General features: G+C 47.1%; 1 protein-coding gene across 1 annotated transcript in view; it reads right to left on the minus strand.

The window, feature by feature from the left end:
• The window catches only part of ZCCHC14 (zinc finger CCHC-type containing 14), a 799037-nt gene that overhangs the window by 491077 nt on the left and 291358 nt on the right, over window positions 1-16602 (minus strand). The window contains exon 5 of the mRNA XM_078670582.1: window positions 13904-14013. Coding sequence (XP_078526708.1) covers window positions 13904-14013 — 110 coding nt within the window. The remainder of the gene's footprint in view (window positions 1-13903; window positions 14014-16602) is intronic.

Here is a 16602-nt window from a genome sequence, read left to right on the forward strand (position 1 = left end):
AAATCCATCGTTTTTCCACTCCACACCACCCTGGGTTAGACAATGGCGATATGCAAATCAGCACTGACCCTGTGCCCCATGGGAACAGTCCAGTCCGAACTACAAAAGCCATGTCCTTCCCAGAACGGAAACAAGCATCCTAGGACCGGCCCGGTTTCGAGGTAACACCTCTCATCAGCCCGGCTAGCTTGACTCCAGTGGTGTGGAGTGCCTGGGACTCACGTCTGAGCATCCCCAGTACACTTAGAGCGGTAATTGCAAACACAACAGTGATGGACAGAATGTGGATCAATGTCACACATTCACCCCAGTCCAAAGATCTGGGCCCAAATCCATCGTTTTTCCACTCCACACCACCCTGGGTTAGACAATGGCGATATGCAAATCAGCACTGACCCTGTGCCCCATGGGAACAGTCCAGTCCGAACTACAAAAGCCATGTCCTTCCCAGAACGGAAACAAGCATCCGAGGACCGGCCCGGTTTCGAGGTAACACCTCTCATCAGCCCGGCTAGCTTGACTCCAGTGGTGTGGAGTGCCTGGGACTCACGTCTGAGCATCCCCAGTACACTTAGAGCGGTAATTGCAAACACAACAGTGATGGACAGAATGTGGATCAATGTCACACATTCACCCCAGTCCAAAGATCTGGGCCCAAATCCATCGTTTTTCCACTCCACACCACCCTGGGTTAGACAATGGCGATATGCAAATCAGCACTGACCCTGTGCCCCATGGGAACAGTCCAGTCCGAACTACAAAAGACATGTCCTTCCCAGAACGGAAACAAGCATCCGAGGACCGGCCCGGTTTCGAGGTAACACCTCTCATCAGCCCGGCTAGCTTGACTCCAGTGGTGTGGAGTGCCTGGGACTCACGTCTGAGCATCCCCAGTACACTTAGAGCGGTAATTGCAAACACAACAGTGATGGACAGAATGTGGATCAATGTCACACATTCACCCCAGTCCAAAGATCTGGGCCCAAATCCATCGTTTTTCCACTACACACCACCCTGGGTTAGACAATGGCGATATGCAAATCAGCACTGACCCTGTGCCCCATGGGAACAGTCCAGTCCGAACTACAAAAGCCATGTCCTTCCCAGAACGGAAACAAGCATCCGAGGACCGGCCCGGTTTCGAGGTAACACCTCTCATCAGCCCGGCTAGCTTGACTCCAGTGGTGTGGAGTGCCTGGGACTCACGTCTGAGCATCCCCAGTACACTTAGAGCGGTAATTGCAAACACAACAGTGATGGACAGAATGTGGATCAATGTCACACATTCACCCCAGTCCAAAGTATTTTGTATTTCGGACTGGACTGTTCCCATGGGGCACAGGGTCAGTGCTGATTTGCATATCGGCATTGTCTAACCCAGGGTGGTGTGGAGTGGAAAAACGATGGATTTGGGCCCAGATCTTTGGACTGGGGTGAATGTGTGACATTGATCCACATTCTGTCCATCATTGTTGTGTTTGCAGTTACCGCTCTAAGTGTACTGGGGATGCTCAGACGTGAGTCCCAGTTACTCCACACCACTGGAATCAAGCTAGCCGGGCTGATGAGGGGTGTTACCTCGAAACCGGGCCGGTCCTCGGATGCTTTTTTCCGTTCTGGGAAGGACATGGCTTTTGTAGTTCGGACTGGACTGTTCCCATGGGGCACAGGGTCAGTGCTGATTTGCATATCGCCATTGTCTAACCCAGGGTGGTGTGGAGTGGAAAAACGATGGATTTGGGCCCAGATCTTTGGACTGGGGTGAATGTGTGACATTGATCCACATTCTGTCCATCATTGTTGTGTTTGCAGTTACCGCTCTAAGTGTACTGGGGATGCTCAGACGTGAGTCCCAGTTACTCCACACCACTGGAATCAAGATAGCCGGGCTGATGAGAGGTGTTACCTCGAAACCGGGCCGGTCCTCGGATGCTTGTTTCCGTTCTGGGAAGAACATGGCTTTTGTAGTTCGGACTGGACTGTTCCCATGGGGCACAGGGTCAGTGCTGATTTGCATATCGCCATTGTCTAACCCAGGGTGGTGTGGAGTGGAAAAACGATGGATTTGGGCCCAGATCTTTGGACTGGGGTGAATGTGTGACATTGATCCACATTCTGTCCATCATTGTTGTGTTTGCATACTTCATTGCGCAGCATTCAATCACACAAGTTCGCACATACCAAACTCGAGCCTGCACTCCCCACACATCAGGAATTAACATGGAAACACACATTCCCCATGCATTCCTATGGGAGGGCAGGCCAGCCTCACTACACGCACAAACTTTACTCTGGGACACAGGGAAAAAGTGCGCAGAGACCAAAAATCACAAACACAGATCACATACTAAAAGCAAAAAGATTAGGGGTGAACCTGTCAGAAGGGCCAAGTCCAACAAATAGCTAATGTTTCTTACAGATATAATGTTACCGATGATAAGTAACTTGTTCTTCCGAAATAAACAAGTTAGTTATAGATTCCTTACCTGAGAATAGATATCTCAGCAATACCAACCCCGGAGGTGGTTCTGCGAACCAAGATCACACCAGAAAGTTCTGGAGAACAGAACAGTCAAAGAAGCCATCTCTCCGGATTGGACTGTCAAGACAGTAGTGCTTAGTAAAAGTGTGCAACAAAGCCCATGTAGCTGCCTGACAGATGCCATGCAGAGGAACGCCTCGTCCCAGAGCAGTGGTTGCTGGAGACTCCTTCTTTGCCGAAGAATAGCAGACTTTGATGCACAAAACGACCCACCGGGAGATAGTTTGTTTGTGTACGGCCCGACCTTTCTTGGAGCCCACGTACCCAACAAAGAGCTGGTCATCCACCCGTAACTGTTTGGTGCGATCCAAATAAAAGGAAAGCGCACGTTTTGGGTTCAGACGGTGGAGCCTCTCTTCCTCCTTCGAAGGATGCAGAGGCGGAAAGAAGGTGGGCAAGGTGATCGTCTGCCCGATGTGGAAGGCAGTGACTAACTTGGGTAGGAAAGATGGACGAGTCCTGAGGACAACTTTGTCTGGATGCAGAGAGAGAAAAGGAGGCTTAGAAGGAAGCGTCTGGAGCTCACTCTGGCAGAGGTGATGGCCACCAGGTAAGCAGTTTTGAGAGTTAAGAGTCTCAGAGGACAGTTATGAAGCGGCTCAAAGGGAGCGCACATTAAATCAGTTAAAACTAGGTTCAAGTCCCACTGAGGCATAACAAAAGGAATAGGAGGAAAGAGATTAGTTATGCCTGTGAGAAGTTGGCCTGGTATATGATGCTCACTATTCTAGTGAGCACCTTGCACCAGTCCAAACAACATTTATGGTGATGGTTGTAAAGTCAACCTTATAGACCAGCTATCCTAGTGGTAGCATGGACAAAAGCAGTCTTAGGCTTAACTCAAGAGGGCATGTGAAGCCAGCTGTTTTACCATATGCAATCCCTTTAATACCAAAAGAAAGGACACCACACAGGTTATATATTCAAAATATATATGTGTTTATTTCTAAATCAATCCTCTGAACTCTTTATGAGGGCAGAGGCACAAGCGCATAACAAGAAACTTAATATAACATACAATAAGTTGCATAAATATGGATAGGCCCTGGTGGCCCGCTAAACCATATACTAAAATAGTGGTATAAGAACCACGTCCCGAACAATGGTAAGGCCTAGGGCCTTGGGAATCGCTGGGGCTACACTGGGCTAACAGTTGTTAGGGAGCAGGAGGCCCACGGGATGCGTGTGCAGTGTCTAACTGCGCACCCGTGCACACATAGAAGTCAATGGGTGCGTAAAGTTACAAAGTTAAAGAATTAGGAGTCTTCCGACTGGACTAGAAGCTAACAACTTGAAACTAGGACACTAGGAGAGTTAATCTTCACAGGAGCACCGCAGTACTCGCGTTACCTCACCCACAGGAAGCGGGTGCATAGGTCCCAAAGTGTGTCAGGTTTCGTCGTGGGGTTCTATGGAGCCTTGGAGAAAAGATGCTGCAGGCGACCAGGAGAGAAGAGTCCGGTTGGATCGAGGATGAAGAGTACCTGAAAGCAGAGGGGACAGAGTCTGGGTCACTAGCCAGTGACCAGGAAGGAACCAGGCGATGTCGGGAAGCAATCAGGTGATGTCGTGAAGCTTGTCTCTGCAGCCACGTGGACCAGGAGGTGTCGACAACGACCAGGAGCTGGATACAGACTGTCCCACGAAGGCTCTCGCTGTTGGCGGTGTCGGTGCTCGATTCTGAGTCAACAGGCCTTGGCAAATGCAACCCACGCAGGAATCGATGATGGCTTCTTACTCAGGCCAGCAAGGACTGAGGGGCTTCTCCTTCGCAGGGAAGCAAGGGTCAGTCTGGAGCAACCAGACCAGTGGTGTAGATTTCGGGTTTCGTCGTCACAGAGGCCACTAGCCAACGGGCAAGTGACCGGACAGACGCGTTGAGCAGGAAAATGCAAAAGGGCCCCACGCAGCACTCGGTGAGTGTGGAGAGGTGATCTTCGGTGCAGTTGGTGCTCGGGGCTGGGGCTTCTTAATCCCCAATGCACTACTTCGAGGGTGCCTCAGAAGTTGCACGGAAAGCAATTCGCTGGCTTTCCAAGACGGCCGGTCCCACGTCTCTCGTCGCCTCCACGGGTCTCAACTTTGCTGTGGCTGTGGATGGGCTGTTGGTTGTCTGGAAGTCCGGGTCTTGTCAGGCTCTGTGTTCAAGCTCCGGCGGGAGCAACGACAAAGCAACCCGTTGAGCGCTTGATGGTGCCTGCTTGCACAGGGTAGTCACTCCTTGTCCACAAGGGAGATTCTTCAGTCTTCTACGTCGAGTAGGATGTCGAAGGTCCAGAGTTTCGTATCAGAGTTTCAGTCAGGATATATCTAAAGTCTAAGGACACAGCTCCTACCTATATACCAAATCTAGGGGCTGGATTACCTGCTAGGTCCCTCCTATGGGTGGGACCCAGAAAGGGGGGGGTTACACCCCTTTCCCTTTGTCCAGTTTCGCGCCAGAGCTGGGGCTGGAGTGCCCCAGCACCGGTTTGAACTGGACTATGCATGGGACACCTTGTGTGCCCCAGGTAGTGTCTCCTTTCATTCAGCCCTCCCTGCCCCAATACACTATAGCCTGTCTGGGGTGGTGCTAGCACCTCCCTGTTACAGGAAACCTATTGTCCAAGCCTCCCTCGCTGGAAGGACTCCCAGCAGCAGGAGGTCAGACTTGTGTCTGTGGCAGCAGCATCCATTTTGTGATGCTGAGGCTCTGGTTAACTTTAACCAGGATTAATGGAAGTAACATGTCTTCTCCCTCTAGAAGGGTGGAATGCTACCCCCGTCACCAGGACTGGCGAGGGGGTAGTATTCCAAAGCGTATGACACCTTACACAACATGTTATGATAAAGCCAAACCAAAGATAGCATTTAACCGCGAGGTTCATAATGCACTTAAGAGTATATGGTATGGTATGGCATTATCCTAGAACAGCTATAAGGACATGGTTCCGAAAGCTGCAGACAAGCTCAGCCCATGCTAGAGCACCAGCTCACATAAAACCAAGCACTCTGCCTTCAGGATTGTTAAGGCCTGCCATAGGAGTGACTTATAGGTGTATATGTGTCCAGATATAAGGTTAGACATAGGAATACTATATCTAAGCAAGGGGTGATTACACGACCTTGCCCAAGCTGAGTGATCAGCCAGTTGTGTCAGTTTGGATGGCCAGCCAGTGGTGGCAAAAGATATGCTGCAGCCCCTGGTAGGCCTTGGGTGCACCTATGCCCTGGGTACCTATAGTACACTGTACAGGGACTCATAAGAGTGACCCAAATCCCAATTGGTGATGTACCTAAAGTACATGGTGTGAAATTTAGAGAGAAAACAGCAGGGCTGTGGGTCTGATTAGCAGGCCCACAGCCACATTAAGTCGAAAATCAGTGAAGCAAAAAGCAAAAAATGGGGGGACCATAGGAAAGCAGACCCTACTCTCCTACAATGCCTTTTAAGAAACTATTTACCACCGGGAACTTGAAAAGGGAAGGCTGATCTGTGAGCTGAAGGAAGGCAGACATGGCCGAGAAATAGCCCTTGATAGGGCCCAGCGCAGAAAAGGAACAAAAGAACCTCAGAAAGAGGGGCAGCGAAGGGATCCACAGCCTTTGCTGTACACCATGCCACAAATACCGTCTTAGTGGAGGGACGCCTGGCTGCCAGAATTACATTGCAGACTTTGGGAGGCAGGTCGAATTACATCAACTGCCGCCGCTCAATCTCCACGCAAGGAGGTGGAGGACCGTCCCCTTTTGCTGTAACAGACAATCCTCCTGAAGAGGCTGATTAGCCGGAGGATCGATGGCCCTGTTGAGGAGCTCGGGATACCAAATCACTGTGGCCGATCCGGAGCCACAAGAATGACTTGGGCCCGGTCGTGCCTGATCTTCTTCAGCAATCAGGGCAGAAGTGGTATAGGCGGAAAGGCGCACAACAGAAAGCAACTCCACTTGAGACGAAAAGCGTCGCCTAGCGAGTGCTGACTTGGAAATTCCAATGCACAGAATTGCTGACATTGCGTGCTCTCTTCGGTGGCAAATAGATCTAACCAATGCTCTCTCCACTGTTGAAAGAGACCTTGCACCACCTCAGAGTGAAGATGCCATTCGTGATCCATCATGCATCTGCGGCTGAGTTTGTCGCCTCAGGCGTTCAGTGAACCTACCACCTTGATCTTCCAGCCACATCCAAAGGCAGAGAGCCTGCTGACATAGGGTCCACGACCCCAACCCCTCACCTGTTTGTTGCAGTACCACATGGCGGTGGTGTTGTCCGTAAACACCTGCATGACTCTTCCCCGGACTGGGGGAAAGAATGATTTGAGTGCAAGACGAATCACTCAAAGCTGCAGAAGGTTGATGTGGAGTTCGGACTCTGCCGGCCTCTTATCTCTGCCTCTCTCATGTGGCCGCCCCATCCCAGAAGGGACGCATCAGTCAACACTGTATGCTCTGGTTGGGAAAGGGAGGGGGAATCTGGCGTTGACCCAATCCTGGTTCGTGAGCCACCACTGCAATGGTCGTGCAGTGCCCTTCGAGGTCTGAACGCAATCAGACAGATTCCCCTGATGCTGCGCTCACTGGAACTTCAGGTACCACTGCAGAGCCCGCATATGCCACCTGGCATGATCAACCAGCAGGATGCAGGAGGCCATGAGGCCAAACAGCTTCAGGGTCACTCTGACTGAAACCCGGGATAGTGGCTGAAAGATCGGAACCATAGCCTGAACATCCCGAACTCGCTGTTCAGGAGGATAGACCAAAACCGCGTTGTGTCCAGAACTGCTCTGATGAAGAGGAACTTCTGAGAGGAAATTAGGTGTGCCTTCGGCACATTGATGGAGAACCCCAACAAATGCAGGAGGTCGACCGTAGTGTGGAGGTGGGAGACGACTGCCTGGGGTGAGCCCGCATTCAACAGCCAGTCATCGAGATAGGGGAAGACTGAAACACTTGATCTCTGCAGATGAGCAGCGACCACCGCCATCACTTTTGTGAACACCCGAGGCATGCTGGTAAGGCCAAAGGGGAGCACAGTAAACTGAAAATGCTTGTGGCCTAGCGTGAACCACTGGTAACGCTGGTGGGCTGGCAGGACGGGGATGTGAAAATAAGCGTCTTGCAAGTCCAACGCTACCATCCAGTCTTCCGAGTCGAGGGCAGACAAGGCCTGAGCAAGCGTCAGCATCTTGAACTTCTCCTTCCGGAGGAAGCGATTAATGTTCCTGAGATATACAACAAAAATCAGAGAGAGGCAACATAAGTGTTTTAAAATGCACAAATGCAAAACAAGAGAATCAATCCGGACTCTTCAGTGATGTTATATCTGTGTCCTTTAATGGATACTCGAACCACACACGAGGTAAGGAGAGGAGATAATGCAGATAAAGTGCAGCCAACGCGCTTTGCCTTGAATAGGGCTACCTCAGGGCAGTAGTCAAAGTGCTCCAATCTAGAAGGTTATCTGGAATGTACCCAGATTGTTATATCGTCCACAATTACTTCAAATTAATGAAGTATTGTTCCTCAAATGAAATGCTCCCAACCACACGCTTTGGTTTGTACCCACCTTTTTCATAAAATCCACAATTGCTCAAAGCGATGAAGTTGAATTTCAGGATACACGGCAAATCTAGTTTGTGGTCTTTATATTTAAACAGACTGTCAAGTGCTCACTATGATAGGTGAGGCATCTATGGTTTTTCCATTACGATAGAAGTCACTCAATAGACACTCCTCGGAGGATACAGTATCTTTCAACCCGCCATTGAACTGAAAGTCTAAGTCCTTGGCTCCCTTGGCCAAAAGAACCTTTACGTCCTGCTGGAGAAGGGCCAAGTGCTACTCCGACATGCGGTGGTATTGTGGTGGCATGGCTGGAGGGTTAATCTCGAAGGGAAGGGAGTAGCCCCTTCGGACTATCTGCAAATCCCACCTGTCCGACGTGATGGTGAGCAAGTGATGGCGAATCCTGCCGCCCACTTGCGTTTGAATGGCCTGAAATGTCAAACTTGGAAGGTTTGGAGGCTGCTGCAGAGGGGGGGGGGGGGGGGGGGGGGGGGTTGGTAGACTGGTCCGCCCCCGGTGGCCCCCTGAACTACGACGGTTGTTCCCACGTCCCCCGCCGTGCGAAGGTTGCGTATCTTACTACAGCATGTGACTCTGGGCGGGATGCAGCGGGGCACCCATTCCCTAGCCACGAAATGGGCGAAAAGCAGACTGCGCCCGGCGGGTGGCGAGATCCAAGGACTTGGCCATAGCCCGTGAGTTCTTGAAACACTCTAGAGCGTGGTCTGCTTTGTTGCCAAAAAAGCGACGGCCATCAAAGGCCATGTCCATCAAGGTGTTCTGCAGTAGGGAATGCACTCTTGGGAGTGGAGGCTTGGCCGCCAAGCTCTCCAGGGTGGGGTGTTGGGAGAAGACAGTGGGGTCGCCTGGAGCCGGGCGATAATCTAGCCCACAGGTGCACCCGTGTTGGGATTGCACCACATGCCCAAAAGGACGTTGGTGAGGGCCTCATTAAACGGCAGCAGGGGCTCCGAAGAGCTCGCAGCCGGTTGAAGCACCTCTGTCAGGAGGTTAGTCGTTACCGCCACCGTAGGAAGCTCAAGGTTGAGAGCCTCGACCACCCTATGTAACACCACTGCATACGACGCGCCCTCCTCCATAGCCATGGTAGGAGGAGACAACATGCCAAGGTCAGGGGAGGTGTCAAGACCACTGGCATCCCCCAGTTCCTCTCTCCAGTCCTGCTCAGATTCCATCTGGTCAGTTAAGAGGTCTCAAGACCCCTCCCAGTCCTCCTCCTCACCCTCTTGGCGCCAATCTGGCTGAAAAGGGACCCCAGAACAGGGGCAGAAAAACTCCTCTTGGCGCCAGGTCGGGCGATGCCGGTTCGGCTTCGGATCCTCGTCGGGATGGAGGCCATGGTAGACGCCGGCCGGTGGACCGACCAGCGTCAAATGCGGTAATGGTGCCGGATCCAGGCCTGGATCCAAGGGGGGCCTACAGAACCAGAGCCATCGGCAGAGTAGGCCTAGGGCCCCCAACTGGCTCCGCGGGGCCTGAAGGCACGCTGACACGTCTGGGCTGCCCAAAAATGGCATGCATCGCCTCGTAGACCATACAAAGCTGGGCGGTAATCTCTCCGGGTCCCAGGAAGGGGGGGGGGGGTACAGAGTCGACTCTTCGGGCTCCACACTCGGAGCCGCACCACTTGCATCCCTCATCGGGTCGGCCGACCGATGCGGAGAAGTCGAAGAGCGATGATGCTTCTTCGACGACTTCTTATGCTTTGACTTACCCGACGCCGAGTGCAAAGACTTCGATGACTTGGACGGATGGTGGTGGCTCCGCGACCGGTCCTTCGACCTCCCTCGCGACCGGGACCTCAAACTGTGCGAACCTTCGCTAGTGCACACAAAAAGTAAGTAGGGTAGGTATGGTGAAAGATGAGGCAAGAAGGTAGAACAAAACAAAATTGCATTAAAAGGCACACCAATAGTTGTAAACAGATCACATAAGGTTGCAACTGTGCTATTTCTCTTGCTAGGACATCTGGGGTACGGTTTCTAATAGAGTAGAGAAAATTGACATATAAGAAAATCAAGTCCATTGTCAGAGCCTTTGGTCTTAGTGGCTTGCATCCTCCAGTGCTGCCCTCTTATTATAATCCCAATTTTTACAGGATTCAAAGAGGACCGATTTCTTCTCCACTCTCAGTCTAGAAAGAAACCAAATTAAGACATATGCCTTAGGGCTAAGAGATTCTTTTTTACCATTTGCAGATACATTCTCCACTTTACAGTAACTTGGTGCAGATCTGGCAAAATATGCATTTTTATTCCATGCAAGGCAAAATGTATTTTCTTTACTCCCACTCTCATGAACAATTTGCATTGCTTGGCATTGACAATCTCCACATTTTCATTCCAGTACCTCTGCCACATGGCTCAGGTGGTCCGTAAATGCTTAAAAAACTAAATATTAACAGATTTAATAAAATGTATGTAAACAAAGCAGTAAGTAAAAGAGAACATTTTAAAACATTCTTTAAATGTGAAGGAATTGGATATTGGAAGCTAAAAAATAAGGTAGTATCCTCCGCTTGACTCACAGGAGCAGTGCAAGTGCATCATACAGAATATAGTATGGATGATGAGTGGCCTCAATTAAACTTAGAAAAGCTTGAACTTCCAATTCGATTTTTTTTTTATTTATGTTTGTGAATTAATTAAAACATTTCATAATTTGAATGACAAATACTTGTTTTGTATTTTTATCTATTGTTTTGCCATTGAAATGATCGAAAATGCTTAGGCCAGTGTCCAATATGGATTGCGTGGAGTCCCCGGGTCTTTTTAATGATTAAGTGGGGGTCCACAGAAGTCAAAGGGGTAAGAACCCTTGCTCTAGAACGGACTTGGTTATAAAGTACAGAAAAGCCTTCCAAATTTTTAGATACACTTATTTCTGGTCTCCATATCTCTCATCAGACCCCTTATTAAATAACTCCAACATTGCTCATTTTATCAAGTTGAATTCCAAATTCCTCTAGAGGCTGCACCACAGAAGAGAACTTGCCCTCAAAAATCCAAAGGCACTGTCTTTTTTTTTTTTATTGTTGCAGTGGCCAGTGTCTTTCCCTACGTCAGGGATATTTCCTTCAATATTTACCTTATGCACAATGCCTCTGCTTGCTTCACTGAAGGTTGGGGGCTTTGGTTTCCAGCAAGCCGTTTGTCTTCATGAGCAGGAATGTTTACACATGGAGTGATCACTCAGCAAAGGCCCACAGTGGAGAAAGATAAAAAAAACACCCCCCTCTTTCACAGGTTCTTCTCTTAGCACAGCTCAGTCTTCATGTAGTATATGACAGAACACTGGATCTGTACACATCAGAGTGCCTGCCGGCTTCTTCTCTCAGCTCTTGATGCCCCCATTACCAAGTATCAACCAGGATCCCACTCCGATTCTCGTTTTATTGAAAGAGACAATAATGACCTACTCAGGCCCCTCCCTTCCTCTGGAGAGAGAATGGTGCGAGGGACAGATGCATCAGGTGAAAGCATAATCGGCAAGCAGTACTATCATTCAAATTAGTCCATCACTGACTGAGTCACATGTTCTTATGCTGCTCACAAGTTCTAGAATATTAGTAGTAGGAAAAATACCCCACCAAGCGGTTGTCAACCTCCCCGTCCCAAGACCCATCAGTTGGTAGGTGTGGAACACTGCCAGGTCTCTACACAACAACCACAGAGGCAACCATATCAAAGCTCTGGGTGAATCAGGCCATTGAGGAGCCAGAAAATAGACCTTGTAGCATTATTAAAATGCTCTGTTTTGAACCATTCATTTGGAAATATTTCAAACGAGACTTCTACTTCTTAAAACGATTCAATTAGCAGGATCTGGAAGCAACGTTAGTTCTTGGACAGAATACAAACTCCTGGTATAATTTACACATCTTATGCAATTACATATGCATGAGTCTGCTGAAGTAGTGCCCACTGCCTGTTTCTCACTTCCTGTAACATGGAAAAGTAACAATAAAACAATGAGGTTAAATAATGGCAAAGCAATAGTGTAGACATTTACTAAAGTAGTTTTCCACCCTGTGAGAAGTGTATTAAGGACATTTTGCTTGAGGTGGTCTTAGGTGCTATTTACTTTGACTAGTCCAAATATTATCAAGGATGTCTTGATAACGCAAGCATCTGATAGGACATCCTGTATGACATTGGGTGTGACATCCAGTCTTGCATGCGGACTAGCATTGTGCTTAGCCTAATGTTTGGTATTCAGTCCGTCATCAGAGCGGATACCATTTATGTAGTCCTGTGCGGCAGCCTGCACTGTATTCTGACTAGGCTAAATCGGTATACAAAAAGGCATCCTGGCTAATGTTTACATTGGTAGCTCCATCTAGATTTGCCAAATGCAAAGTTTGCAGAACCTAAAGTATGATTTTTATTCTTTTGAAGTGTAGAGGTGGGCTTTCCAACACGTCTGCCTTAAGTGTTGCTTATCCTTCACATATTTCTTGTATACTAAGTTTCACAACAAAATCACCTTCTTGTTGAGCTATGTCTTCTACACCAACCAAACTCTCCTGAACTGTGATTTTGGCTGAGATATAAGCGAGCAGAGACTGAGTATTCAAGAGTAGCTCACACTGTGAGAATATGTGTGGGAATATGTTATTGACAAGGACTTCGAGAGCCTGCTCTGAAAATTCTGGAAACAGGTTTCCAGAAATCTCAGTAAAATGTTTCCAAGATGCTAAAGGGATAATTAGATGTATCCCTTTAGCATCTTGGAAACATTTTACTGTGAATTATATAATAGAATTTAACAATTTTCTAATGCAAAGTAACAATTTGATTGGTCTGAAGTCCCTTTAATCGGCTTTAAATTCCACAGACCTCAAAATAGGCTGCATTCTCCTGGACTTCTATGACAGTGCACAAATGTGGCTTGCCTCAATAGCCAAAGTTTGAGCAGATCTCAGGTTTCTTTGCCACTGTAGAACAGTAAAGATCCTGGCCATACAAAATAGGTAGGAATGGAAAAATTCTGGAGTTTATGGTTTATTTACGAAACTGAAGAACTTTCGGGCAGCACTCACAAAAAAGTTGGTTGTCAAACACCTTCTCAGTAAATTATGATGGACAACTTCACACACTTCCTAAAAGTAAATTTGAAGGAAATTAAATCATAAATAGTTTAACGAAAAAGCAGTAAATACCTACTGCATCAAAATTGTGGCGCAAATGTGGTAGAAAATCTGGGGACACTAGCTATGTAAGTCGTTAGATTCTATATTAATTCACCTGATTGGCTACAGTGCTGACCCTATGCTCAGTTGGATTGGCTGAAAAAACTACTAAGAAAAGTGGGTTTATTACTACTTTGCTTAACATTCTGTCTGGGATTCCAAGCTTGCAATGACTGAAGACTCTTAATGCTTTAAAAAGCCAATGTGGTAAAAAAAAAAAAAAGACCAATTTTTTACTCACAGGCTTTTTCATGTTACAAAGGACAAACTACAGATCCGTTTATTTCATGGAAAAGTGCTTCACTGAGCTAACTTTTGCTTACAGGTCAAGGTTTGCAGCAATCTTGCCAAAATAAAAGATCCTTAATGAGTTTTTAAAACAACGAGGATCTTGGACTCGCAGGCAGAGTTACATCAATAAGAAATCTATTTTTCCTGTATTCTATATAAAAGGATAAAAACCGCCAACTTGTAAATAGTCATTTTAATAAGCAAAACAATGTTAATATAATAGAATGACATCTTCATGCTCCAAAATAACATTCAGCTGAAATAAATGTCCTGGAAAATTTCACAAAATTAAGTTAAATATTGAAACCACGTACCTGAGGTCTAATTTCAGTTCTCCGTGGTTCTTTTCTGAGGTAAAGGAATCTGAACCAGGTTTGCAAGGAAAACTTTTCTCCAAATTTTCATCAGGAAACATCCGAGAAAGCTGTAGGAGTTATGACAGGATATCAGGAAAGATTAGTTAGAAACATTTAGTTATGGGCATTCGACCGACTTTCTATTTAAAACTCCTCCTCAATTACTATTGCTGTATTTGGTGTTACTAAACAAAACAGCAGCAACAGCAATATCTACTAATAGGTTAGCATGTTTTAGTTAATTTGTCAAGATGGTGAAAATTGGGACTATCATCTACTTTTATATACTTTCTAAAATATTTCGATTTTGAGATATGTAAGAATGCATAACATCTGCTAGATCGGACATCAAAAGAAAACACTCCACAATATAAGCCTCAAAGGAAATGAGCATAATGCTTTATATCAGCACATTGTCTTCATTTGAAAACACGGTCATAATTTAAAAGCAGCAGAGATTATTATTCTAGGTCACAACAATAAACTAAGAAGACAAAATAGCTAGCACGTCATGAAGCAATCAGCTACATGATTAGAGAACAATTAGTTACGAATTACTTACTTGCAAACACGTTTCATTAAAAACAAATGTTAAACAATTAGAGTCATGCTCCTCAGCGATGGATTGTGACAGAGCTCATTCCCAGCCACTGACTCTCGCGGACACAAGTGTCTTAACATGCCTTCTTCAGGTAAACAGACCATAGCAGAAAGCGCTGAGCCAAGCCGCTTTTAGTGTACACAAGCCTCTTCTATTAATTAACCTGGTTCTCTTCACCTTCGGATATATAATGCATCAAAATACAGCACTTGATTTCCAATATGGCCGCTAAGACATAGATATGTGCAGTTCCACTGAGATAACGCTAATCTCGGCTGCAATCAGGCGAACCCACTCACACAACTTCACCCTTTTTATGGGGAAAATAAACCTGAGGAACATAAATGAACATAGAAGTTGAGGAAGGAACAATGTCTTACCTGTAATCCTAGTTCCCTCTCAGGGGAATCTCCAATGAAAACCAAAGCACATGTGGGGATTCCCGGAGCACTTCTTTAAAGTACATCTTCTTAAATGTAGACATTCCCCTTACATTTTTATTTATTTATTGAATTTATTGAGCGCGACAGCTACCCATAAGGGTTTCCCGGCGCTGAAAGACAGGTGCAACAAAACTCCAACCAGAGAAGCTTATTGGTCAAAAAGCCAGGTTTTCACGGCTCTACGAAAGCGTGTGTGGCAGTTCTCCATCCGAATGTCCAAGGGAAGTGAGTTCCACAATCTGGGTCCTAGGTTTGCAAAAGAGCCTCCGCCCATTCTGGAGAGCCTAAACTTGGGTACACTGAAGAGATGATGCGATGAGGAGCAGAGTGAACGAGCAGGGGTATAGGGAGTAACAAGGGCCTGAAGGTATAAGGGAGCTACCCCAATTTTGATCTTGTGCATAAAGCTCAAGGCCTTGAACTTTACACGATTTTCGAAACGGAGCCAATGAAGCTCCCTTAGGCGTTCTGAGATGTTGTCACGTTTCCGGCAGCCGCAAAGAAGCCGCGCAACAGCGTTCAGGAAGGCCATGACTAGCACATAATTTGTAAAAAACGTTTTGCAGCCTATACAGTAGTCTTTATTGGCCAATCACTTTAATTAACATTAAAAAAAGTAAATACATTTAAAAAAAGGTGTAATTGTTTCCTTCTAAATATCCTTCACAGACCTCATGATCTATGTATACTCTGCTTTCCTAACAGATGTCAACACTGCAAGACTTTTTCCTGGCATAGCCTGAAGGACAGGAAGAAGATTCACCATCATGGGGTGCAAGAGCGACAAAGACAGCAGCAGGTGCTATCTGAAGATGGGACTTCACAAGAGCAAGAAGAGGGCCAGTCCTATACCAGGGGTCTACCATCATCCTCTGAGGACTTCATAAGAGGGAGATCCAAGAAGAGGAGAAGTCCAGGAAAACAACAACATTCCCTTTCGACATCCAGGCTAGGTACAGTGGCGACATGTTCACCATTAGTAGCTGAGTCGATGTCGAAGAGGATACACACATGGTTGACATCAAAGGATTCCATGACACCGAGGCATAGGAGGCACTCGACGTCGAGAAGCCTTTCAGCATTAAGGCATACCACATCTGATGTTTGGGTTTGAAGAATGAGAGTGAGAAGGTAACCATCAACTTCTGACACAGACTATTCACTAACCTATTCTCCATCATCGCCAATGGTCATTCCAGATGCTCCACAGCTTCCTCCAAAGCAACTGCCAGCCCTGTCAGCGCCTTCTCTGCGTCCTTCACTTCCACCTTTTCCTCAGACTGAGGCACCTTTCGAAGTTCCTACTCCGCTAAGGCCCATCAGTACTACCACAAAGACCTAAGACTCCTCAACCAAAGCCTAGATCTCGTCTTCAATCAAGGGTGACATCAAGACATCCCAATTACAGTTCTAGACACTCTTTGTTGAGGCACTCAGCTAGATGCAGGCACAGATACTGATCCAGGTGAAGATTCAGGATTTGTTAATGTTTCCTAAAGACGTTTTCGGACACAAGAAGGTTTTAATCCACTTTGACTGACACTCCTCTGGCTACGGGTTTCCCCAACTGATGACAAATACTGTTCAAGACGTTCTCACACAGGGATTAAAAA

Source organism: Lissotriton helveticus, chromosome 12 (assembly GCF_964261635.1).
Source record: "Lissotriton helveticus chromosome 12, aLisHel1.1, whole genome shotgun sequence".
NCBI lineage: Eukaryota > Metazoa > Chordata > Amphibia > Caudata > Salamandridae > Lissotriton > Lissotriton helveticus.